At 45.4% G+C, this 26128-nt stretch overlaps 1 protein-coding gene across 2 annotated transcripts in view; it reads right to left on the bottom strand.

Moving 5' to 3' along the window:
• Positions 1 to 25820, bottom strand: part of Sergef (secretion regulating guanine nucleotide exchange factor) — a 213655-nt gene extending 187835 nt beyond the window's left edge. Inside the window, exons 1-8 of one of the 2 annotated variants that reach the window (XM_057756136.1) lie at positions 25732 to 25820; positions 21913 to 22048; positions 19747 to 19902; positions 17600 to 17694; positions 9491 to 9551; positions 8609 to 8722; positions 5797 to 5859; positions 1678 to 1836 (exon numbers count right to left, since the gene is read on the bottom strand). In XM_057756136.1, coding sequence (XP_057612119.1) covers positions 1678 to 1836; positions 5797 to 5859; positions 8609 to 8722; positions 9491 to 9551; positions 17600 to 17694; positions 19747 to 19902; positions 21913 to 22048; positions 25732 to 25791 — 844 coding nt within the window. In that variant the 5' untranslated portion in view covers positions 25792 to 25820. The remainder of the gene's footprint in view (positions 1 to 1677; positions 1837 to 5796; positions 5860 to 8608; positions 8723 to 9490; positions 9552 to 17599; positions 17695 to 19746; positions 19903 to 21912; positions 22049 to 25731) is intronic. The other variant, XM_057756137.1, reaches the window with a different exon arrangement.
• Between the last annotated feature and the right edge of the window lie 308 nt (positions 25821 to 26128).

The following is a 26128-nucleotide window of genomic DNA, read 5'->3' as shown; positions in this document are numbered from 1 at the left end:
CAAGGAGCACAGAGTGGTGCATCGGGATCCTCCCATTCACCCCCAATTCAATATAATACCCAGATATCCAAACACCCCAGCTTTTAACTATTCTTGACCTGGGAGAAAGGAGAACAGAGTGAGGTACATATATACAAGAAAGCTGAATTAGCAACTTAATTAAACAGCTGAACCGTTACCAAAAAAGTCAAGCTCTCAAGTGAAGGTGGAAACATAAAGCTGAGACTTCAAGCAGCTGGAGTGACTCAGTGCTAGTACCCGGCCTGAGGTCCACTCCGCTACAGCGCTTCAAAGAAGCACCACTTCTGTCTCTCAGTCAGCCACTTAAGCAGGCACAGGGATTACTCACAGACTCACTCCTGTATGGTAGCAAGAGTGGTTGCTGCACTGTACCGTTTGACGACTACTCGTGAGCTGCCCGCCTGTTAACACATAATCACTCAGTCTGCCGTCACTCACTGTCCTGCATACTTGGCTCTGTGCTTGCTTGTCTCATACTGTAACAGTGCTGAATTCTCTGGTATGGGTCTGCCTCCCCTAAAGAGCTCCTTAAGGGCATAAACAGACACTTATGGGTGGATGGTTGGATGATGGACAAACAGGGATGGATGGATGGATGGATGGATGGATGGATGGACAGATGGAAAGACAGATGAAGTTTTCTATCCCTATGTTTAAGAAACCTGAAGCTCTTTAAGGAAAGAAACAACTTTCTTTCAAATGGATAATCTTCCTAAGAGCATCCCCTCACCTGGCAACATGAAGGTTACTGTGTGTCTTCCTTAGGCAGGCCACCATTTCGAAATGATTGCTAACATTTTGAAAAGATCAACGAAAAGCATCACAGACACGAGTGCTCACAAAAACGTAAGGACAAATGCACATGGCATATGTAACTTACTGAAGAGAGCTGAAGCTATGAGAGAAACCTGAGAGCCAGAAAGTTCTAGAAAAGTGGTCAACAGGGATTTGGGGCCTGAGATGGAGCAAGCAAAGCCAGGGAACTCCTGAGAAGCCCTGAGGTTCAGAAGGCCTTGACATGGTATCAAACTGTCTGAGAAACTGTAGATCAGCGGGGACTGCTAGACAGCAGGAGTGAGAAGCCATGAAAAACCAAAATCCAAGAAGAAAGGAACATAATAGCCAAGAAAGACCTGACCTAAGGAAAAGATGAAAACCAACTCAAGGAAAGGTGAAGATGCCCAGAGCTGCCAGGCATGTGGTGGTCCTGAGGAACACAAGGACTCAATCAATGCACACAGTGCATCAGGGTCAAACTGGGGTTTAAATCAGATGTCACACCAGCTACCAACTCAATTTCAAATATTTACCAATACTTTCTGATGTTTTAACTCAGATCAGGTGGGAATAAAAATAAAACCATCTCTTCAGCCATGGCCAGGCAAGAACTCACCAGTACCTGGTCCAACCTTTGGGTTGTGTTGGCTGTTATGGATGTCCTCTTAAAATATCCAGGTCTCTTAGGAGCAGAATGAGCTCACCAATCCAGTCTTGCATTTCCAAACGTAATCCAGAGAGGAAAAGCAACATCTGGCTGATGGCAGAAGATACCAAATCCTCCACTTTCCAGTATTTAAAGTCCACCACCCCCTCCTTAACTCATGAGGGTCTGGACAACTGCTCTTCCCAACCCCAAATTTTCTGCCACACCCTCACCTGTCTGAGCAACCAGGTGTGTCCAGCCACTCCAGACAGCAGTGAGCTTTTCATTCTGAAAGCATCGTGCATCTATTCTCTGGGGCAGAAGAAGGAATGCAGCCAGGGAAGCCAGTTGCCCATGCTTGTTCCGGCCCCAGACATACAGTTCTCCTGTATCTGAAACAGAGGAGAACAGGAGGTGAGGAACATGACCCAGAGCGTGGGGGACAACTCTGAAAAAGAAATGGGTAAAACGGAATGGTTTCCTACTTACACCACAGGATTTAGTGTGCCATGCACAATACAAAATTTATGTAGAACATAATGAAGTATAAAACTTACAAAATTCTGTGCATAATGCAAGGTCTAGTGTATATAATACATCTCTCTTTCTGCGTGTGTGCATGTGTGTGTGTGTGTGTGTGTGTATAAGCACGCACATGCATGTATACATAATAAATCATGGGGAGTGGCATATGCGCACGTTGGAGGATGGAGGAGTTGCATGTGTCCATGAGTAGAGAGCCTGAAAGAAAACATCAGATGTCCTGTTGCATTGCTTTCTGTCTTAGTTCTTCAAGGTGTCCTCTCACTGCAGTTGGAGTTGGCTGTTGGCCAGGAAGCCACAGCAATCTCCAAGTCTCCGCTCCACACAACGCTAGGGTTATAGGTGTGGACATAACACAGCTTTTTATGGAGATGCTGAGATTCAAATTGAGGTCCTCATGCTTGCACAGCAAATACTCTTACTCACTAAGTCTAACTAAGTCTCATCAGCCAATTTTCTGTATTTTTTTTCAATGTAAAACTATATTACCTTCTGTTAAGTGGGAAATACTTAAACTTTTAAGATAACAGATCAGAAGACACACTACTTAGGGACTAGGGATGTGGCTCAGTTGGCAGAGTGATTGACCGGCATACACAATCTCCAGCACTGCATAAACTGGGTGTGATGGTGCATACTTACATTCCCAGAACTCCGGAAGCAGAAGCAGAAGGATTAAGAGTTTGAGGTCACTCTTTGGCTACATAGTTAGCTCAAGGCCAGCCTGGACTACAGAAGACACTGCTAAAAAATTATATGCTATTTAAGCTTAAACCTTTTAAAATGAAATAGTTCCACTGTCCATCAGAAAAGAGTGAGTTACCACTGCCCATTTGGGCAGCCCCTGAGCTCACCTGTAACCCTGTGACAGAGGCAGAAGTGACTGGCAGTGATGTAACAGGAGGAGGAAGCCAATGCAGAGTCAAGTGACTCCCGCTGCTATTCCTGGATCTGCTAACTAGCTATTGACCTTGGACAAATCACTTCCTTTCCAAGCCTTGCTTTCACCAGCTGAATATGGGAAGGGAGGGCTGCTGGGATAAAAGGGTGGAAGATACAACCAACATCACTGCTGACCAGAAAACAACTGGTGGGTGACCATGACAAGCAAAGAACGCACGCCTGTCTAAAAGGTACTCAAAGTTCAAAGATAATTTTTAGATGAAAACCAAACAAAATGAAGCCAAGGCTTTAATTCAGCCTGTGAGACATCAGTCCGCAGCCCTCCATAAGCTTCCCCAGTCCTGGCAGTGTGACAGTCTACACGTGCACTAAACAACAGCACTCGCCACCAACACCTGCAGTGTGGCTGGCACACATGAGGGTACACAACAGACTGCAGAGCTATCACCAAAAGCATGCTTCATTAGTAATGTTCCTATTATATTAAATAATATTTTGGATATTCTAAAGAAAAAGCATTAATAATATTAATTTTACCTGTTTCATTTTTTGGAATATGGCTCACAGAACTATCCCAAAAGATAAGCTAATCAAGCCTGGGAAATGTAAAGACTCTTTCAGATCACCTGGCTAAGAAGGACTCACAGCCAGTGAAAGGACGAGGAGTCAGGCCTGTTTCATTTGGTGAGCTCCCTATAAAGTTTACAGCACTGCTTGCCCTACAGTGTCTCATAGTCCCCAAAAGTGATCAAAGGTCAAAGAGGATCGTTACAGCCGTAGCGCAGGAATTTCTAAGTTCCACCTGATGCTCACTGGATGTGGGACACAGCACACAGCAGACTATGACCCATTCCTTTACCTCTAAGGTGAGGATGTTTATGACACAGTTCTCATCACAGGTGGCCCTGAAACACTGACAGCCTACAGGTCTATGATGTGCATTGGACTTTCGTCAGAGTTCAGAGGTCTAAGAATCCCCTATAGGAGGGCAGAGACAACACCCTTATCCCACACAACATCAACCCAGTACATGCTGGAGAGCCACAGAGGTGCCAGGAGTGTGGAGCCAATGTGACTCAGAATATCTGAGCCATCCTTTTGAAAGGCAGACTGTCTTCCACATGGGGATAGTTACACTGTTGCATCAGCAGGTAAAATTAAATTCTGCTGCAATGCCAAATGGTTACATAATCCACAAGGACTCCAGAGAAGAGGTCTAAAGAACACTGAACAGAATCCAGTGTGCTAACAGTCCAAGCAAGATGAGAAAGGAGGGCTATTAATCTTGACGATTTTTAACTCACTTTCGAAACATCAAAAGCCAATTCACTTTGTGACTATACTAAAAATGATTAAATGGACACTTTAAAATGGTGAATATCATATATAAATTATAGCTCCACCAAAAAAAAGAAAATCCAGTCTGGGTATAAAAGGCACCACAGGAAAAAGTGGCCATGTAGGAAATAATACATTTAGTAATCACATATCTTTGTTCTTTTTTAAAACTTGACGTTAGCAGTTAATTCAATAATTTCTAAGCTTGTACACCATCAGCCATCTCAAATCAATTAGGGCAGAAAATAAATGTGTCTTATTCCAACAAGGATAAAGTTGCCATCACTAGCTATGGGCTGCACAAAGCACCTGCAATCCTGTGTCTCCAGAGAAGAGGGGGACCCGGTGCAGGGAGTCACTCAAGAGCCAGCATTCAACTCCACACTTTCACCAACCACCAAAGTGAAACACAGGCTACAAATTGATGTCTCTCTTGTCAGCTGGTTAGTTGTTTTAGACTCACTGAACAATAGCTTATTGGAAGCTCAGAATTTGTTAAGTATTTAAACTTTCACACTGTCTCTGGTACTCTGTAAACGCCAACAGTTAGTTGTCAGCTCGATTGGACCATGCTAGAACTGTGAGTTTACAGACATGTACACACATGAATTTCCAGTCCTCATACTGCTTAAAATGAAAGGCATTCGACTCTGTGTGAGAGGTCTAACAAAGATAAGCTCCTCAGAGGTTCAGGCTGAAGCCTACCCTGCCTTAGCATGACAATCCAGGTCAAAGGAAAGGGAAGGCCTTCCTGCATGAGGAAACGATGCATGGCTTCCTGAAGAAAGGCCACTGGATAACTTACATTGCATTAGCACAGACGGCGAGTCAGAAAACTACGATGTAAAAGCCCAGCACGGTGGAGCACACTTGGGAGATGAAAGCAAAAGAATCAGGAGTTCTAAGGTCAGCCGTGTGTATGTGTGTGTGTGTGTGTGTGTGTGTGTGTGTGTGTGTGTATTTTTCCTCATATAACTCAGGCAAAAGAATTTCAGTAAGTCTGAAGCCATCCTGGGTTACATAGTGAATACCAACCCAGCCTGGGCTGCAGAGTGACACTGTCTCAAAAGCAAAACAACAGAAAAGAGCGGTGTGATATATGGTCAAGTACTTGCTCCCTGACACTTGGCCAACAACGAGCGACATACACAATGGTAGCCATATCATACAGCCTAGGTGTACAGGCAATGACACCCCCCCATCACTGAGCAATACATGACTATATATAAAAATACTGTTGGCATGATTTGCCCATCACAACTCCCCCAAGGGGAAGATAATCATTTCCACCCTGTATAACTGGAAAAACTCAGACGCTGAGCAATGAGCCTCAGTTTGACGGGAGTGCTTTATATGTACTATCAAATTCAGCCTTTACACCTGCCCATAAAGTACTTTGCAGATGAGGAGATGGTCTCAAAAGATAATTTGCCTAAAATTATGTCAAGAATGGTATCAAAACTGTCACTCCAAAATTTATAACTTCCCTGGCCATCTCAGCTTCACTCAGAGACCATAGCATGCAGGACAATGAATGGCACATTCAGCTCTGAAGAGCTGGTACCTACCTGTTAATGCGGCTGAGTGGTCAGATCCGGCAACGACACATACTGCTGTGGAATTTTCAAGGCCTGGAAAGGAAATACGTTTGTTCTGAGCTATATTTAGGCTAGAACACATTGCACGGAGAGTGGACTCCGGGGGCCAGCATTACCTAGGCACGGGGGAAACCACCCAGTGCAGGCAAATGTGAACAACAGTACTGGCAGGCTGTTGGCAGGACGGAGACAGTGACGTCAAGGGGTTTGAACAAGTCAATGGATTGAGGATAAAGTAGCACAGTCTCATTATCACACAAGAAAGGTACAAACACGAATGGCAGGAAAGCTAGCAGAATCATGCAGTAATGAGTTGGAACCAAACAAGTAAGTGTAAATTCAGGTTTCTGAGAGAAACAGATGCACAGACATGAGAAAATTCATGTGAAATGTATGTATGTATTTCTGAGCTCTACCTGCTGAGGAAGGCTGAAGGCAAAAGAATTCAAACCTTCAGCTCCTATGTGTGCAGGACTCAAGCACAAACCAGGCCTTGGAAAAGCACACAGCAGAGTTCTCTGAACCCGCTTCTGGCCTCCAAATCCAGTCATTTACCTCCCTGAGCTACATCGTTTCCACCACTACAAGCAGAACCCCAACCCATCCTGTTAGGAATTGGGACAGTCTGTGGTAATTTATGGTCTAGTCTGCAGAAAAACACAGTCGAGTTTGCAACTATTTCCAGAAACTTCTGTTTTACTAACTAATTAAAAGGCATCTCACATTTTTAAGTGCCTTGTGGAATAAATAAAACAAAGCAGAAGTTTCCAGCCATATCTACCAGCAAGGGGTCCTGGGCCTTAGGGGTACCTAGGTAGCAAAGTGAAGACAGAAGAATACAAAATGATGGACTTGGACTATGAGGGCAGAAAGCTGATGAGTCAGTCATTCAGGGTCATCCGAAAACTCCCCAGAAAACTCTGAGCTGTTGTTCCAGATCCCAAACTGGCAGTTTAAGTTAAAGTGTTTTGTTATGCCTTCCAGTTACTGGCCCTGCACTAGAATACAGAGAAGAACATTGCATTTTCCCCTTAGCATAGGAGGACACTGGTAACCATTAACACATAGCAAAACAGTGCTATGGAGAAGGCAATGCAGGCCAGGTGGGAGTCTTCCCTGAGAGAGCCACATCTGAGTCAGACCTTGAGGAAACCCCAGGGCTTTTCCAAAGAAAGAGAAAGAAGAGCACTCCAGCAGAGCTGAGAGCCTGTCAACAGGTACAAGGGCAAGGGCAAGTCAGCTGGGCTGAGCATCCTGTTGAAATAAGAAGATCTGGGAAGTGAGACCTGTGACACACGCGCGCGCGCGCGCGCACACACACACACACACACATTGTATTCATGATACAAGCACACACAGAAAGAGAAAGAAAGGAAGGAGGGATGGAGGGAAGAAAGGAGGAAAGAAAGGCTGTGATTTTCAAGCCTTTTCAAGGCAGACATGGTAGCACACTTATAATCTCAGTGTTAGGAAGTGGAGCAGATGAGCAACTCAGTGGGCTGCAGGCTTGTAAAAGACCCTGCCTCATAAAACAAGTAGACAGTGCCAAAGGAACAAGAGCCAAGGCTGTCCTCTGGCCTCCACACTCACATGCACACATGTACATTCATAAATATATGCACACACAACCAGAATGATCCCAACGCACGTGTGCCTCACTATCGCTACAGTCTCTATTCTGTCCCATCCTTTCCTGACACCCATCCCCCCAGCCTCTCTTGTTTAGAGCTCGGGGAGAGTTGGAGGTCTTCATATAGGGTTTTCCTATAGCCAACCATCAGCAAATTGGGCCCAAGAGTCAGAGTTACAGAGAAGAGAAGAGATAGACATGGTACCATACACAAATCAGAAATGCCTATAAAGAGAGTGGAGTTCAGAGACAAAGTGCTGAAGAGGACCTGAGAGTAAAAGACAAAGAAGAGAAAAGAAAGGAGGGGGTGGTGCCTATAGATCAACTAATCAAAATAAGACCCACCAGCAGACCCATGAGCAGAGTGCAAATCACCTACTGTGTTTCCACATGGAGACCCCATGCCTGCTCTACATTCTTACTCACTCCTGCTTCCCTTATGGCAGAAGGAAATGGCACAGAGGCACAGCCAATAGTCTTCTCTGTGGAGTATAACTGCCTGTGCTGAGGTCATTTCTGTCCCCTTGGCCATGCAGGACACTCAGCAGGGCTGATTCTGAGAAGTCACCCAGATGCCTTGTGGGTAACTTGCACCTAGGATTCAGGACTTGCAGACTCACTAGATTATTACATCCTGTTTCCAAACTCCTACATCGCTTCCAAGTAGCTATGACCCAGTCTAGAACTTCCTTGCTGGTCTCCACTTACCTGCCAGGCATCTATCAATCAATAGGTCCCAGACTCTAGTGGCAAAGATAGCAAGTTTCCCGGGGCCACAAAATTTACAAAACTACTGACATCCCAACCAACAGAGCATTAGAAAGATCAAGAAATACCAAAGGCTTAGGGCTAGAGAGATGGCTCAGCAGTTAAGAGTACTGGCTGGACCTGAATTTGGTTCTCAGGACCAATGTGACAATTTACAGCCATATTTAACTCCAATTCCAGAGGATGTAACACCCTCTTCTGGCCCCCCTGGGTACCTGGCATGCAAGTGATGCACAGACATACATGCAGGCAAGACAGCCATACAAAATAAAATGTTTAGAAAAATACTGGGAGAGAGATGGAAACTTTACTTACCCATCTTCTGAAAGTCTACTTACTTCCTCACAAAGAGCAATCAAAGACTATAAAAAATAAGGAGCTCACCTGTCACTCTGCTTGGTTCCTTTGCTGTCAAAAACAATGGCAGAGTCTGCCCAGGACACAAGCGTTGTCCAGAAGATGCCAAGCCAGTCCCCCACTGGAACACGCTGCCACTCACTTCCCAGCAGAGCCAAAAGGAAAAGAGAAAATGTGTGTCAAGTTAAACTACACTACTGTTAGACTCTCACTGCTACGGGAAATTCCCAATGGAACCGCAGCCAAGGTGAGTGCTACACACCAGCTTTTTACGTGGGCTCTATAGATTTGAACTCAGATCCTCATGCTTTCAAGGCAATCATAGTATCATAGTATCTATTGACCCATCTCCTCACCTTACCTTCTTTTTAAAAAGAGCTATCTATGTAGCAATTGTTTTCTAACCTTTAGGATCTTCAAACCAAGGCCAGAGTCCTATTTACCTTAATGTCACCTGCCCTGCAGTGGCCCTATACATGCTGCCCACTCATGTACAGAAGACAATGCACTTAAAGCTTGTCCATCCACCAATGTTAAAATCCAGCAGGAAGGCAACACAGTTGGCTGCAGAGTCCACACTGACAGTCTCTAGCTCTTCCTCCCTCCCTCACACGTGCTTCCACAAACTCTTGTGGGTGAGACTTTAACTCACACCACTCCATGGCTGTAAGGACTGAACGAGAGAATAAAATTATGAAAAACCTAGCAGCATGTCTGCAACAAAGAAAGTCAGACAGCTCACTCCCTTCCCCCCCGACGAAGACTCTCCGATGACTTCTACTTTGTGGTCTCTCCTCTCAGCTGGAGCTACAGCACAGCTGGCCCCTTGCTGACACCCCTTACAAAGTTTTCCTGGAGCTCTACTGCTCAGAATGGGCTCACTTGAGAAATAAAGGCTGGGTGGTCTACCTGTAGTGGCTAACGCATGCCTCAGTCCAGCAGCGACACAAACAACCTTCTCTCTCAGGAGCTGTCCAAAGAAAGAACAGGATTTACTCTCAGAATCATTCATCTACAAAATATCATGTAACTCGTACAAACTCAATTCAGTCTGAAGCACCCCCACCCAATATGCTCACTCACAAATGCTTCTTTATTTATGAGAGATGAAGATCTGTGTGTTGCATGCACATGAGTGTGTGTTGTATGCATATGTGTGTTGCATGTACTTGAGTGCAGCTGTATGTGCACGCATTACATGCACATGTGTGTTTGTGTGTTACATGCACTTAAGTGTTTGTATGTCTGTTGCATGCACATGAGTGTGTGTGTTGCATGCACTTGAGTGTGTATGTGTATGTTGCATGTACTTGAGTGTGTGGGTACAAGGAGGCCAAAGGAAGACACTGAGTATCTTCTACTATCACTCTCTGCCTTACTGCCTTGAATCAGGGTCTCTCACTAAACTGGAAGTTCCCTGTTTCAGCGAGGCTCAGTGGCCATTGAGCTCCCTCAGTGTTGGAGTTATAGGCATACACATGATGGAGGAAGGTCATTGGTTAATAAAGAAACTGCCTTGGCCCATTTGATAGGCCAGCCCTTAGGTGGGTGGAGTAAACAGAACAGAATGCTGGGAGGAAGAGGAAGTGAGATAAGACACCTCAGACAGACGCCATTTCCTCTCCTCTTGGGGGCAGACGCGATGAAGTTCCCACCCAGGATGGACGTAGGCTAGAATCCTCCTGGTAAGTGCATCTCGTGGTGCTACACACATTAATAGAAATGGGCCAAGCGGTGTTTATATGAATACAGTTTGTGTGTCATTATTTTGGGGCATAAGCTAGCCAGGTGGCCGGGAGCTGGGTGGCAGGAAGCGGTCCGCAGCTCCTTCAACATACACAGTCATCCCTGGCTTTTTTTAAATATGTATTTTATTTTATGTGTATGTCTGTTCTTCCTAAATGTGTCTATATGCATGCCTAGTGCCTGTGATGGTCAGAAGAGAATATCAGATCCCATGGAACTAGAGTTACATACGGTTGTGGGTACTGCAAACTGAATCTAGGTCCTCAGCAAGAGCCACAACTACTCTTAATGGTTGAGACATCTCTCTTGCCCTTGCTTTGGCTTTTTTTGCATGAGTTCTGAAGATTGAAATCCAAGTTCTCATGCAAGCACTCTTACCATTAAGCCATCTCCCTAACCCTGAAATATAACTTTTTAAAAATATCGTATCATAGTACCACATTGCACTGCCTCTCAAGGGTAGGGGGGTGGGACCTCCAAAGTCATCCAGTAAACATTTCCCCAAAACAGCCAAATACCATATGGCTCCTGCCACACAGCTCAGCTCTGTGACATCAAACAGCTATATATGAGAAAGCATGGCTGTGCTCCAATAAGACTTAAATAGCAAGGGCTTCGGTGTTCCCTCCTGACCCAGTTTGATCCTTAGCCAAAGCCAGAAGCTCTTCCTTAAGTGGTCATTCAACCCCTGCCCAGTAGCTGCCTCCGGTAACATGGGGCTCACCACCTCCCTAGGCACCTGCTCCATCCTTGCACATCTCCATGTATCTCTTTAGATGGAGCCAAACCCAGCTGCCTTTAGCTTCTGACAAAGCTTTCCAAATATTTGAAGACAGTTGTCATGTCCTCTCTAATACATCATGTGGCGGTTTTAAAAATAGGTCCTCAATTTCTTTGATACTACTCCCTTCAAGTCACAGAGCTTGATTCCCCTCCCCTGTGTGGGCTGGGCTTACTGACACACTTCTAATGGAAAGAATAAAGGAGCAGAGTGAGTCAGAGGCCCCGAGGTAAGAAAGCCACCTGCCAGGTCTGAACAGTTGTACAGAAAGGTCCACAGAGCAGGAACTGTGACTCCCACCAGAAGCATCGTAAGAGTTTGGCAATGAGACTGTACCCCAGTCCAGCCCATGTACCTAGCTATATCTTCACTGCTACTTTGTGAAAAATCAACTCAGAGGTCCCATTCCAGACCCTCAAAAATGGTGGCATAATGTTTGTTCTAGCTACTGTCTCACTGCAGCAGATAACTAATGAAGAACTTAGACAAACATCCCAGCTGCAGCAGTTATCACTAAGTTTCCCTCCTCTGGATAGGTTCTGGATTGCTCCTTCCCCTGTGGCCTCATATATCCCAGGGTGGCCTCAAACTCGCTATGTAGCCAAAGAAAGCTTTGAACTTCTGATTCTCCTACCTCTGCCTCCCAAGAGCTGGGATTAAATGCATGTACCACCATGTCCAGTTCAGGCAATACTGGAGATTAAACACAAGGCTTTCTGCATGCTAAGCAAACACTGTGCCACCTGAGCTATGTCCCTGTCCCTGAGTCATTCTCTTTTCAAGAACAGTGTAAAAGCTAAGAACAAGTCTTAAGAACCAATCTGCCTAGAATCTGTGCTCCAGCGCACAAGAGATCACACCAAAACACCAAATCATACCAGATCAATCTGACTGGCCCAAAGAGCAAGTCTCTGGCTCCTTTCTGGAGACTATACTTCTGACAGTGGTGTCTCCAATCACATTAGGCTCGGGCAAAATAAAATCTGACTGCCAAAACAGTTTGAGTAGATGGTTCTTTAAACGCATCTTCTTTCCTGCCTGCCTTCCTTTTTCCTAAAAATAACCAATGGCCATCTCTCTATGCTTTTATCTTATGTGCTACTACTACCTATGCGTATCCACCCCACCTAGGTACTTCCACTTTTCCCATATTCCAGCCTGACCACCTGCTGACATCATCATCCACACTGTTCCTTTGGCCTAGAATGTTCTTCTTTGGCACATGTTCTGTATCCTGCTAGCCCAAGCCAGGGAAACCTAACTCAACTCTAGGACTTAGGTAAACTTCCCGCTAGGTAAGAGTCCTATATGAGCACCTCTCATGACTCTGGCATGACAATGACACTGCATGTATTTACCATGAGCCACTACAGACCTCTCAGGCGCTAAGACAGATCTTAACCACCACTGTACTCACGACCTAATCCAGTGCCCAAACATGGCAGTGCCATCCATAAATAGAGTCTCCAACAGCTGTCATTCTGGTCTATCCCTCCCATTGCCACATGGGACACAGCCCATCAAAATGTTCTTAGTTACTGACTCTGTCATCCAACGTATTTTAAACATTGTCCCTTCCCGTATTCTTTAATTATATCAACTATAATTAAGTTAAATTAATTATAACATATGTAGGTTCTTAAAGGTCACCTATTTGCTCCTGGGAGTTACGGGGGGACCAGAGCTCTGCAGAACTAGACTTCTGTGCAGGCCTTCAGAACCACTACCCGCAAATAACAGACCACAGGGCAGCAACTGAACTCCACAAGATGACAGAAGCTGATCTGAGCCCTCCAATGAAAACGCGACTTCCACTTCTAATCAGAGGTAAGGGGGCAGAAGGGAAGTTGAGGCAGAGAAACTCGTTCTTGATTTCTGTGTATTCCTGAAATTTTTCCTATCCTCATCATGACCATTTACAATATTATGCTTTTTACTTTTTATTCCCACTTGACACAAACTAGGATACATAGGAAACGGGAACCACGTTTGAGAAAACACCTCCATAAGACTGGCCTGTAGGCAAGCCTGTGGGACATTTTCTTGATTATCGATTGATGTGGGAGGGCCTGGTCAACTGTGAGTGGCTACTCCTGGGCAATGGGTCCTGGGAGGGAAAAGAAAGGCAACTGAACATGAAGCTGAATGCAAGCCAGAAAGCAGTGTTCCTGCCTCCAGGTTCCTGCCTTAAGTCCCCACTTTGTCCTCCCTCAGTCATGGGTGATGAAGTGGGACCTGAGAGCTGTAAGATTAAATAAACCCTTTCCTCCCTAAACTGTTTTTGATCATGATGCTAATCACAGGAATACAAAGCAAAGTAAGACACACATAAATTTCACAAACCTGTTATGTGGGATATCATAAAAAGAGCTCTAAACAAAAGCCAAATGCCCAGGCCCTGCACCTCGACTGAGCAAAACAGTACAGCTGTCCCTGAGGGTGTGGGTGTGGGTGAGTCAGCCCCCAAAGGAGTGAGCAGGAGAACTGGCCCAGCTCTTGCGCCCACTGCAATGGATGAGCTAGCCAGGGCAGTCTGGAGAGCTCTCCTTGACAGTGTAGATACTGTTGATGAGGGAAAGCCGGCAGGCTGACCAACCCAACTACCACCCAGGCCCAGAACCCAGGTTATGAGTTGGTCCACCCCAACATCTACCTTATCAATAAACTGCTGGAACATGTGAAGGGGGCAGGCCTGCAGATCCAAAGCAGCAGGATCTCCATGACATGGGGCAAGGACAGGATATCCAAGAGGAGCCCCGGTGAGGCTCAGTATAAATGGTGTAGTAGAAGCCAGAGCCCTCGAACCAGATCTGTAACTCATTGCAATGAACACTTGCAAGTAAAGATGTACAGACTAAAGGGTATTTTGTGTGACTCACTGTGTCTGACTACAGCTTCTACACTGAGACTGACTGACCTTTCTTTTCTCTCTCTCTCTCTCTCTCTCTCTCTCTCTCTCTCTCTCTCTCTCTCTTTTGTATTTTAGTTTGTTTTGGTTTTATTTTAAATTTTATTTTATTGAGGAGGCATGGTTTGCAAGGGCAGAGGGTGGATATGAAAGGACAGGGAAATGAATGTGATCTGGATGCATGATGTAAAATCCACAAAAAGTCAATAAGAAAAAGTCTTTTAAAAAAGCCAAATGTACTGCTTCCCACCCACTCTCTACCATGGTCACTACTACATGTGGACACTGAACCCTTGCATGTGATTAGATTCAAAGCAACCAGTAAAACATGCACACAGAGTTCAGAGCCTCAGTACAAAAAAAGGAAAGAAAAATACCTGACTCACAAATGCTACATTTATGTTTATATAAACGACAACAGCTTGGATAGATTAAATTAGCTTTCAAGTTTCTAAAGATATGCTGGGTGTGGTGATGCATCAGTTATCGAAGCCATGGCAGGTAGAGGCAGGAGGAGCAGGAGTTCAAGTCTAGCTTCAATTATATAATATGTCTGCGTGCAGCCGGTGCTACATGAGATGCTATACTTAAAAAAAAGTCAAGGAGCTAGCGAGATAGTTAAAAGCACTGACTGCCAACAGCCAATATCAAACTAAATGGCAAGAAACTCAAAGGCATCCTACTGAAATCAGGAACAAAACAAGGCTGTCTACTCTCTCTATATCTATTCAATATAGTACTTGAGGTTCTAGCTAGAGCAATAAGACACCAAAAGAAGATCAGGGGGATACAAATCGGAAAAGAAGAAGTCAAACTCTCACTGTTTGCTGATGATATGACAATTTACATAAGCAATCCCAAAAATTCTACCAAGGAACTTCTAAGACTCATAGACACTTTCAGTAATGTAGCAGGATACAAAATTAAATAAAAAAAATCAGTAGTCCTCCTGTACACAGATAACAAATGGGTTGAGAAAGAAATCAGAGAATCAACACCCTTCTTAACAGTCACAAAGAACATAAAATATCTAATTCTAACCAAACAAGTGGAAGACTACTATGACAAGAACTTTAAATATTTGAAGAAAGAAATTCAAAAAGACACCAGAAAGTGGAAAGATCTCCCATGCTCTTGGGTAGGCAGAATTAACACACTAAAAATTGTGATCTTACCAAAGGCAATCTACAGATTCAATGCAATGTCCATCAAAATCCAAGCAAAATTCTTCACAGACCTTGAAAGAACAGTACTCAACTTCATATGGAAAAGCAAAAACCCAGGATAGCCAAAATAATCCTGTACAATAAAGGAACTTCTGGAGGCATCACAATCCCTGACTTCAAACTCTATTACAGGGCTACAGTAATGAAAACAATGGTATTGGCATAAGAACAGACAGGGGGACCAATGGAACCAATGGAACTGAAGACCCGGATATTAATCCACACACCTTTGAATACCTGATTTTTGACAAAGAAGCAAAAAATATGAAATGGAAAAAAGAAAGCATATTTAACAAATGGTGCTGGCATAACTGGATATCACCATGTAGAAGAATGAAAATAGATCCATATCTATCCCCAAGCACAAAACTCAAGTCCAAATGGATCAAAGACCTCAACATAAAACCAACCACACCAAACCTCATAGAAGAGAAAGTGGGAAGTAACCTCAAACACATTGGCACAGGACACCACTTCCTAAATATAACCCCTGAAGCACAGACACTGAGAGCAACAATTAATAAATGGAACCTCCTGAAACCGAGAAGTTTCTGTAAAACAAAGGACATGATCAACAAGACAAAACGAGAAGTTTCTGTAAAACAAAGGACATGATCAACAAGACAAAACAGTAGCCTACAGAATTGGGAAAAATCTTCACCAACCATCAGAGAAATGATTTCCAAAATATACAAAGAACTCAAGAAATTGGTCATCAAAAGAACAAATAATCCAATAAAACGGGGGGGGGGGGGTATAGACCTAAACAGAGAACTCTCAACAGATGAATCTAAAATGGCCAAAATACACGTAAGAAAATGTTCAACATTCTTAGCCATCAGAGAAATGCAAATCAAAACAACTCTGAGATTCCATCTTACACCTGTCAGAATGGCCAAGATCAAAAACACTGACAACAACTTATGCTGGAGAGGCTGTGGGGAAAAGGGAACACTCCTGCATTGCTGGTGGGAATGCAAGCTGGTACAGCCCCTTTGGAGATCAGTACGGCAATTTTTCAGAAAATTAGAAAACAATCTACCTCAAGACCCAACAATAACACTTTTGGGTCTATAAACAAAAAGGATGCTCAATCATAACACTAAAGCCCATACACTGTTCTGGTCTTCGTGGTGCACGGACACACATACAGGCAAAACATACATGTGCATAAAATAAAAATAATCTTTTAAAAATGTCATTAAAACTACATATATATATGTGTGTGTATATATACGTGTGTGTGTGTATATACACACACACACACACTGCACACATAAAACTTGAAAGTAGTGCATGAAGAGAGACACACAAAAGGCCCCAAAGGCCACATGTTGTAAAATTACATTTATATGAAATGGCTAGAACACACAAATCCACAGAGAAGGTAGACTAGCAGCCACCAGGGGCTGGAGGAGGGGAAGACAGGAAGCCACTACTACTGAGTGTAGAATTCCGTTTAGCCATAACACAAATGTTCTAGAATTCGATAATGACAATGGCAGAACATACTGAAGATATTGAGAACATACTGGAAAACACTGAAGTGTACATTTCAAAGGGGCAAATTCAATGGTATCTGAATCATATCTCAATAAAGTTGTTATTAAAAATCAATCTCAGCTTTTACTTGTTTTTAAATGGGACTTTCAGAAAATTTTCAATCATTTGATATTTCTGCAGGACATCACTGGAGTACCATTTGCTGAACCTACTTTGTGTGTGCGCGCGCACGCATATGCCTGTGAATGCAGACATACACCATCACAAGCATAAGGAGGTCAGAGGACACCTTCAGGGCTGCTCCACCCTTTCACTTTGCTTTAGACAGGGTCTTTGCTGTTTGCCACTTCATATGCTAGGCTAGCTGGCCTGGGAGCTCTCGGGCAATCTCCAGGCTCAGCTTCCTATCTTCCCATTGGAGCACCATACAGACTTGTGCTTCTGCACCCAGCTTTAAATTGATTCTGGAGATCCACACTCAAATCTTCATGGTTGCACAGCAAGTGCTCTACTCACTACGCCATCTTCCCAGACCCTGAACTTAGTGTCGTGAGGCAAATCACTTCTACTCGGACCTGTCTGTAACACAGTTCCCGTCATTAACAATGAGCATATGAGATGCATTTCTGCTGTCCTAGTTTGTAAAATCTTATAACATGCATGAAGATGAAAAATTTTTCCACCCAGCATTGATTCCCCTAAAACTGATTTTTAACAGAAGAACTTATTTTCAACTCAAGTTCTAATTACTCCATGGGCTTTCAAAGACCTACCTAGTCTTTCATATGAGTGAGGATAAAAGAAACAGCCTAGAAACAGCAAGATAGAGCAAGCTAAAACTGGGATGTCCTCACCTCAATGGTCTGCGGAACCATACATCTGCGAGGGCCGTGCGGCACACCTAACTGGCCAAAGGCGTTGGATCCACATGACAGAACTTGACCTATTTCTGCAAAACATAAGCATTCAGATTACAAATCTAAGAAGTGAGATACCTGTGACCAACAGGGAAACAGGGATGAGAGGATACAGCAGGCATCCTGGGCCTCAAAGCCTCCGGCCGCTCTTCCTTCTTTAGTTCCTCCACACTAAAGATCACCTGCCACCTGTAGCCTTAATGGCTGATTACCTGTGCAGAGCATTTAACTCAAATGACTGAACACTTACTCCCTCTTCATGTTTCCCACTTCCCATGTCTCCAGCCAACAAATTCTGCACACTGTGATGCTCTGGGCCTTTCTCCTCCCTGCCCTTCCCCACACACTCCAGACCTGAAGAGTCTGGGGGAAAGGACAAGACATGTATGGCCTGGCAACGTAAGGGTTTCCCCTGGAGACAAGTCTAAAGTTTGGAGGGCAAATTTGTCCCAGAGAAATGTTAGAACCACCTGTCTTCATAATTAACCCTGTCTTCCAACTTAACCTTCATCCATAAAAATATGATAGTCTGCTCTCCAGCTGTGACTGGTGCCTTTCTCACAACTTGTTGTGATGTGTTGGGAACAGTGCTCCCTTCTGCCTCTTACGACCCTAACATGGCCCATAAGAAGTACTTCACAAAGTGATATCTAGCATTGAAATTCTTCATATGGAAGGAGGTTTTCTTTTTCAGAGCTAATCTAGTCAGGGCCTCGCATGCTCAGCAGCTGCCTCCCCAGCCCATCTGGACTCTGATGATTACTGTCAAGCTGGATACATATGGAACTCCTCTGCAAAAGAGAAATGGTGACAGCCGAGGAAGACTGAAATACTGGACAACGGTTCGTGAGCGTGCAACAGGGCATGTTCTGAAGCAGGGACCACTGGGCATTGCAACAAAGAAACGTACAGGGAGTCTGGCAAGTAAGAAGGCAGCAGACACAGGAGCCTCTGTAGAAGGCTGTGTGCAAAGGCCTGGGACTTTCCCTATACATCTAAGGATCCACGAGCTTAAAGAGACAGAAACTACAGGTGTCCTTTAAACCCAGACCAGCCAGCTAGAAAGGACAAAGTTAAACAGAGAAATCAATTAACAGAGTAACAAACCAGCTGCTTCCAAAAGAATTATTCTAGCAACCCTTCAGCCATAACTCATTCTGTGACCTGTCTTCATAGAGACTAGATGTTTTGAAGGGAGATGGAGAAGTAACTCAGTGGTAGAGCCTTTGCCTAGCACATGTGAAGCCCTGGGTTTGAGCCTCAGTAATGTCACCATGGAAGCCCCTTGGTGCTGTGAGATCCCTACCCCCTCATTATTATACAGTAATGGCTAGCTTTACACCAACTTGACACAGGCTAGAGTCACTGGAGAGGAGGAGCCCCAACTAGAAGATATGGCTGTAGAACATTTTCTTAATTAGTGACTGACGGAAAAAGAGTCCATTTTGGGTGGGTGCATCCTTGGTCAGGTGGTCCGGATTCTATAAGAAAACAGGCTGAGCAAGTCAGTAAGCAGTATTCCACCATGATCTCTGCAACATCTCCTGCCCCCAGGTTGCCGGCCTGCTTGAGTTCCTGTCCTGACTTCCTTTAATGATGAACAGTGATGTGTAAGCCAAACAAACCCTTTCCTCGCCAAGTTGCTTTGGGTCATGGCATGTCATCAAAGCAGTAGACATGCTAACTAAGACAACGAGCACATAATGACTCTTAATAGCGCTCCTGGTCTGCTAGACCAGGCACATAGCTCTCATGAGCGTTTGGGACTAGAAATGACCACCTAACGAGATCCTCCAGTCTCTGGAAAATGTATATTCCAGCCTGATCTCCTTTATAGTTAAAATTCTCCTTGTAAAAGGTACCCTGCAATTTCCCTTATAGAAAACACTTACTGATTCATGGGGTGGTTTTTTGTTGTTGTTGTTGTTTGTTTGTTTGTTTTGTTTTTCTTCAAAAGTACAGAGGCTCTTATTTAACCATTCCCTCACACACACACACACACACACACACACACACACACACACACACTATACTGCTATCACCCAAAAACCTTGGTGGTGATATTTATTCAAGAGAGAACTTACCTGTGAGTATAATGGTAAAATCCCAGCCACAGGCCACCTGTTTGATTGGACAACCAAGGAGAGGCTTGCAGATGGTAAAACACAGAACATCTTCTGTGTGGCCGAGCCCCAACTGCCCATCTTTATTCAGGCCACAAACAAAGAGTCCTCCTCTATCTGCAAAACAGATATTTGATCACACTGTGAACCCCAAGTTTGCATTTGCATTAATTAAATAAAATGAACCTTGAGACAGGAGGCTGAGTAAGCAACCAGTTAACAGAAAGTATTCATAGAGCATCAGAGGGCATTTGGAAGAGTTAGAGACACACAGGAAGTAGCTGGGAGGGATTTGGAGTGGTTTGGCTGAGCAGAAGGACATTCTCTTTGGGTGGCACCGGTGAGGAGAGAGGGCTAGCTAGTTGTTACTTCACCTCTTTGAGCTCACAGGTTTTCACCCCAGCCTTCGTATCTCAGGTCTTATTTAGAAACAGAACAAAAGAGGTTTAGTTAAAGCTCCAGTTAGTGGCATCCACAGGAACAAAATTCCCACCACGCTGTGGCCAGAGTGGCCAGACCGCTTCCAAAGAAGCAGGCCGCAACTGCGGAGATGAAAGTGCTGGCGGAAATAATAGCAGTAAATTAAGGCACAGCCACTACGACAAAGTTAAAACAACAAAGCTCCAGTGTCAGCATGCACAGGGAGAGAGTCACAACTCCCAAAGTAAGAAAAGGTTACCATGCATTATTTGGAGCCACAGACATAGGCTTCTTGGCCATATTAATGCTATTAACTAATGCATGCTAATGTGTTCTGGAACCAAAGAATCAGGCCAAGGGCCTCAAATCTAATGGATGAATGGAAACTCCCAGTTCTGTAACAAGTGCCAATATCGCCAAATGGAGCATCTATGATCACAGGAACGCCAGTATCAACTCAACACTTAGAATGTGCCAGGAGCTGTCCTAAGAGCTGAGCATGGAAGTCCTTTCCACACGTACCGAGGCCCCATAATACTTCGAAAGGCCCATAGGCCTTTAATTAAGCTGTCTTAATTTCAAATTGTTTTAAGTTGATTTTAATGTAACAATAATTCATATTTAGTACAAATGCCATTCTTAGGTATAGTTACTTTATATCAGTACAGTTGTAAAATATAATTTCTAGCATTTCTTTACAAAGGAAGGGAGGAATCCACGATGGCAAGAACACCAAAGGCCTGTAAAAGCCCTAAAACACTAAGTTTATCCACTGTTACTATCCCCACGGGACAGAGAGAAAATTGAGTGTGCTAGTTAGCATCTACTATCAACATACACAACCTACAATCACCTGGAAGGGGAGTACCAATGAGGAATTATCCAGACCAGGCTGACAGGGGGATATGTCTGTGGGACTGTCTTGACTTCTAACTGATCTGAATGTGGGCAGCACCATTCCATGGGCTGAGCCCTTAACTGTGTTAGAATAGAGACCAAGCAGCCAGCGGGCAAAGATGCCTTTATTTCCCTCTACCCTCAACTGTGGAGGTGATGCTTTAAGTTCTTGCCTTGACTCCCTGCAATAAAGACACGTTGCCTATATTAAGTCGAAGAGAATCCTTTCCCCTTCAGAGGCTTGTGGGCAGGCATTTTATCACTACAACAGAAGAGTAGACCACTGCTGTACAGGGAGATACTTGCCAGAGCCGCAGAGCTAATGAACTAGAGAACAAGCACCTGAGCCCAGGGGTTTGAGCCACAGCTCCCATTCCTAATCGTATGCCATACACCGCCTTTGCTAAGCTGAAGTATGTGTGGCCCCCGGTACCCTCTGGGCGCTAGGACAGAAAATTAAGGACAAGGTAAGGTAAAGATTCTTGATCTCAAGGGGTATTTCACCTACTTGCAAAGGTTTCAAAGTAAAACTCAAACAGGTTGTAACACGTTCACCAACTTGCCTTATGACCTTAAGCCTTCTTCTCTGAGCCTTATTTGTATAAGGGGGTAGGGAAAGGGAAGGGAAGGAACTCAGAAGGTCAAGCTCTGGCAAGCTAGGATTCCCTTAATGGTTATCTGGCTCTTTCACAAAAACAAATGCTGCTCTCTGAGAAGTACAAAAGACTAAAAGATGGCAAGGTTTCTATTTCCAAGGGGGAAACACCTGAATACAAAAGTGAGTGGCTATCCATTTGAGAAGAGAGCTACCTGTGACAGCTGCAGAATGGCCCCCACCTCCTGTGACAGTCCTGATGCACCCGGGCTCACAGAAGCTGCTCAGTTGCTGGGGAAGAAGCACATCTTCCTTGTGGCCAAGGCCAAGCTGCCCGTAGCTATTTGCACCCTGGGGATAAAACACAACACAGAAGAAGAGCAATTTGAAGGCCCAGCTGTCAGCACCCATCTAGCCATCGTGTCCCTCGCCCCGACACCTCTCAGAGCCCATGACATCTCACACACCTGTTCTCAGGAGGCTGTCTTGTCAATCTACATTGAGAACCAGCCCACCTGTGAGCACTGTGATTCCTATTTCAGAGGCATCTGTGGCATCCACAACTTAGCCAACCATGTGGCTCACCTTTCCCTGCATGTATACAACACTCTTCTAGTTTGCTGCTGGGGGAAGAGAGGACCGAGACTGATCAAGCAGAAGCCATGGAGAACACTGCCTGTGACTCACTCTCTGGCTCTCTCCACTGACTTTCTTAGAAAGCCCAGGCCCATCAACCAATGGATGGTACCACCCACAGTGGACTGGACCTTTCACATGAATCACCAACCAAGACAGTCTCTTCACAGACGTGCTCACAGGTCAATCTGATTGAGGCCTTCCATTGACATTTCTCTTCCCAGGAGATTCTATGTGGCATCACAAGGGCAATAAAACCCAATCAAGACTAAACTGCCTTTGGGAATCAGACCAAGGAAGCCCTCTGATAAAAGCTAATTATCCAGGAAAGCTGAGGGAAAAAAAGTTGGTGGGGAGGGAGAGATAAAGAAAAAGTTAGCAAAAAACACTCCAGAGTTAGGTTTGTGCTCCCCTCCCCACATCCTGAATGGGAGGCAGGCAATGACTTTCTGTATTTATTCAGTTAGCTAAGGATGCTGCATCCCTAACAGGAAGCATCATCATTCACCTGTCCAGTACAAGACCTAGGCAGGGATCTAAAGGGCCTTTTCAAGTATAGCATCTGGTGACTCCAAGATTCAGATCTCCCTGTAGATCCACACTATCAACTGCATACATAGCTCAGGTCTAGGGGTACAGCAGAGCAACAGAGTGCTTACCTAGCATGTTCCTAGGTTCAGTCACCAACACTGGAAGAAAAAAGTCTCTAGTCTGAAATGTTTACAGCTTGGTTACCGAAATAGAATTCAGTATATACACAAATACATATCACAAAGATGCTGTAAAGAGAGGGCAATGTCCATTAAGTGAAACAGTAACATCTCTGCAACAGAAGATATAAATACAATAGTGAATACACACTGTAAAGAGCTGAAGGCCCAGAATGTTCTAAGTTTTCGGAGCTTGCCATATTCACTTAAAGAAAAGGAACTGTGAACCCACAGTTCTTAATACTTCAGAAATTCCTCTCTTCAAGTGTCTACTCCCAAGCTGGTTCTTTTGGAGGTGAGTGGTGGAGCCTTTAAAACCCATCTTCTGAGAACCCCTGAATGAGAACATGTGACTGGAAACAACTCCCAAGGCATGAATGCAAACACACGCGTAAAACCCTCCTGTCCCTTGGGTATTTCCGGTCCCCTTGAGCAGCAGGGCTCCAAGACAAAGAATGAGCTATGGGAGGGGCACAGGTCAAGAGAGCCTCGGGAACAATACAGCTCCTACTAAGTGTTCTCTGCAGACATGACAGACATCTTCAATCCTCACAACTAAGGCGCATTAGCATTCATTTTACAGATGAGGAAACGGAGGCCCAGGGAGGCTCAAGAATGATCCATAGTTATAAGGATGTGATTGGAGGCAGCCCGGAGGGTAAGCCACAGACTCTGGGCTGCTGCTCATCTCCAGCACTTCAGCACCTTTCTCTTCTTTGTATCCTTCCGTGGCACTACAGTGAGTCTTGCCTACTTGACTAGTCTACCCCATCTCCTAGAGATAGACTATAAAGGCAGGGACTTGGTCTTGCTCATAGCTACTCCCCTAAACCTGAAACTGCATTGGCCACATCAGGTCCAAGGCTCCAGCCTGGAAAGGTCAAAAGCAACACTGTTGAAGACAGGCAGGAACAACCCCAGGTTCACGCTATGTACCAGTCTCTAGTGCAGCAAGAGGCCTTAAAACCAAACTAATAAACTTTATGACAACTATGTATACCTTCCTTCTTTACAAAGGATCCAGACAGAGCTTATGCACACATGCATGCACACACACACACACACCCTTGTGAGAGATGAATTGTGTTTCTCTAAAATTTCTACATTAAAGCCCTAACCTCTCAAATGTCCCGATATGGCTGTATTTGGAGTTACAACCTTTAAAGAGGTAACTAAGGTTAACTGATGAGACCGTAAGGGTGGAGCCCTGGTGCATTCATCTAGTCTCTTCCTAAGACACCAAGGATACCCACCCACAAACAAACAGCCACCTGAGGCCTCAGAGAAACCAAAACCGTCCACACCTCAATTTTGAACTTGCAGCCTCCAGCTCTATGAGAAAATAAATTTCTATTGTTCAAGAACCCAGCCTGTGGTGTTTTGTCACGGCAGCAGAAGCCAACTAATACACGCACCCTAAATACGCAACAGGAAGACTATGCCAGCAGGCCTCCAAGCACACTAGAAAAGTGAGGTTCGACCCTGTTCTGCCTCTGTCCATTTAAGGCCGCATCTGAAAGGCTTTTTCTGTCAGATGTTTTTCCTCTGCCAGAAAGACAATAGTCTCCTGGCTAGAAAATGACAGGCAGCAACACAGTCAGTTATTAACCCCGCCCCCACCTCAAGTGCTACCTCAGGGAGCTGAGTCAGCTAGGCCATGCCACGATCTCCCTCCCTTCCAGCAGCCTGACACTCAACAAGTGAAAGATATGTCAATGAATACCAATCCTGGCAGAAACATAGCTGCTATAGCCTCCTCTAGCAGAGGAACTGGAACACCTTTACATGTATGGATTTCCCAAACATGGCTGTGCGCACAGGTACTCATTTGTTTCGTCCATTCGTTCATTCATTCATTCTTTAGTCAACAAATACTTCCCTGGAGTCTGCAAGATGCCAGACACCAAGAGAGCCAATGTGAACACCACGAGCTCAGTACTCACTCAGAACACCTCCGCTGTAGCCAAGGAGACTGCCGTTAACAAATCATGCATCCTATCACAATTTTGGCATTTAATATTAAGAACTGCAACACCCAACATATGCTTCCTGCCACGCATGCCCCCCACATTCGCGAGCATAAAGCCTCCTCTCCAGTCACACATAAGGATTCTCTCAAAGTTCAGTGTCAAACCTAAGCAGCCAAGACTTCCACGACCCCAGAAAAGGTAAGATCCGGTCGGAGCCGAGTAACAGCAAATACGCAGGGTCTGCGCCTCGCGCGGCCACACTCCACAGGCCTCACATCCACAGGATGTTCCCCAGGGTGATGGCGCTGGTAAGGAGCCTCCCATCCTCCAGGCAAAAGAAAGATTCGATGACACAGGTGGCCCTACGAGCTGTCACCAGGCGATCTTCTCTCTGTCCAGCCTCCACGCTGCCTTCCCAGGCGCTCAGGCAGCCGAGAGCTTTCCCAGAATGGACGCTCTCCCCTGAAGGTAGGGTCTACCCGAAGAGCCTCAGTCCCTCCGGTCCTCAAGCCCCAGTTAGCAGCAGGCCCCTCCGGCACCGCGGGGAGACCCTCCCTCCGAACCCTTTCCTTCCTGCCGCAGCCCGGAGTGCTCAACCCAGGACCCTGGCTTGGGCCTCTGCCTCTCAGCTCCCCCTTCACCCACGCAGCAGACGCTGGGCGCTCCCGGGTCTCCGCGCCCCCAGTCGCTTCCCGAGCCCGGGGGCGGAGTCACGTACCCAGCCGAAGAGCGCGGCCGCGGCGGAGCCAGCCTCCGAGACACAGGACTCGCGCGCCATGCACACGCTCCGCCGGCACTTCCGGGAGGGGCTGGAACGGGGCGGGGCCTCGGACGTCAGGGGCGGGGCGAGGCCGGTAGCTGGGCGCGGCCTGCGGGACGAATCGAGGGACTAGGCGGGGCCAGTGGGCCTGGAGTGGGAGGATGCTGGGGCCAGCTCTCCCCCCTGCGCGAAGGAACTCAGCCAAAACGCTGTCATACCGGACTTCGCGGCCTCCGGGCAACACACCCGTGTGGAAATGTGTTCTGCACCCACGCTCGTAATTCCGCATCACACTCAGTCATTCGGAAAGCTCTTTACGTGCCCCATGCTGCCCAGAGGGCTGACCTGACAAGGA

The sequence above is a fragment of the Chionomys nivalis genome, chromosome 23 (assembly GCF_950005125.1).
Source record: "Chionomys nivalis chromosome 23, mChiNiv1.1, whole genome shotgun sequence".
Taxonomy (NCBI): domain Eukaryota; kingdom Metazoa; phylum Chordata; class Mammalia; order Rodentia; family Cricetidae; genus Chionomys; species Chionomys nivalis.
This window is presented reverse-complemented; position numbering and strand designations above follow the sequence as displayed.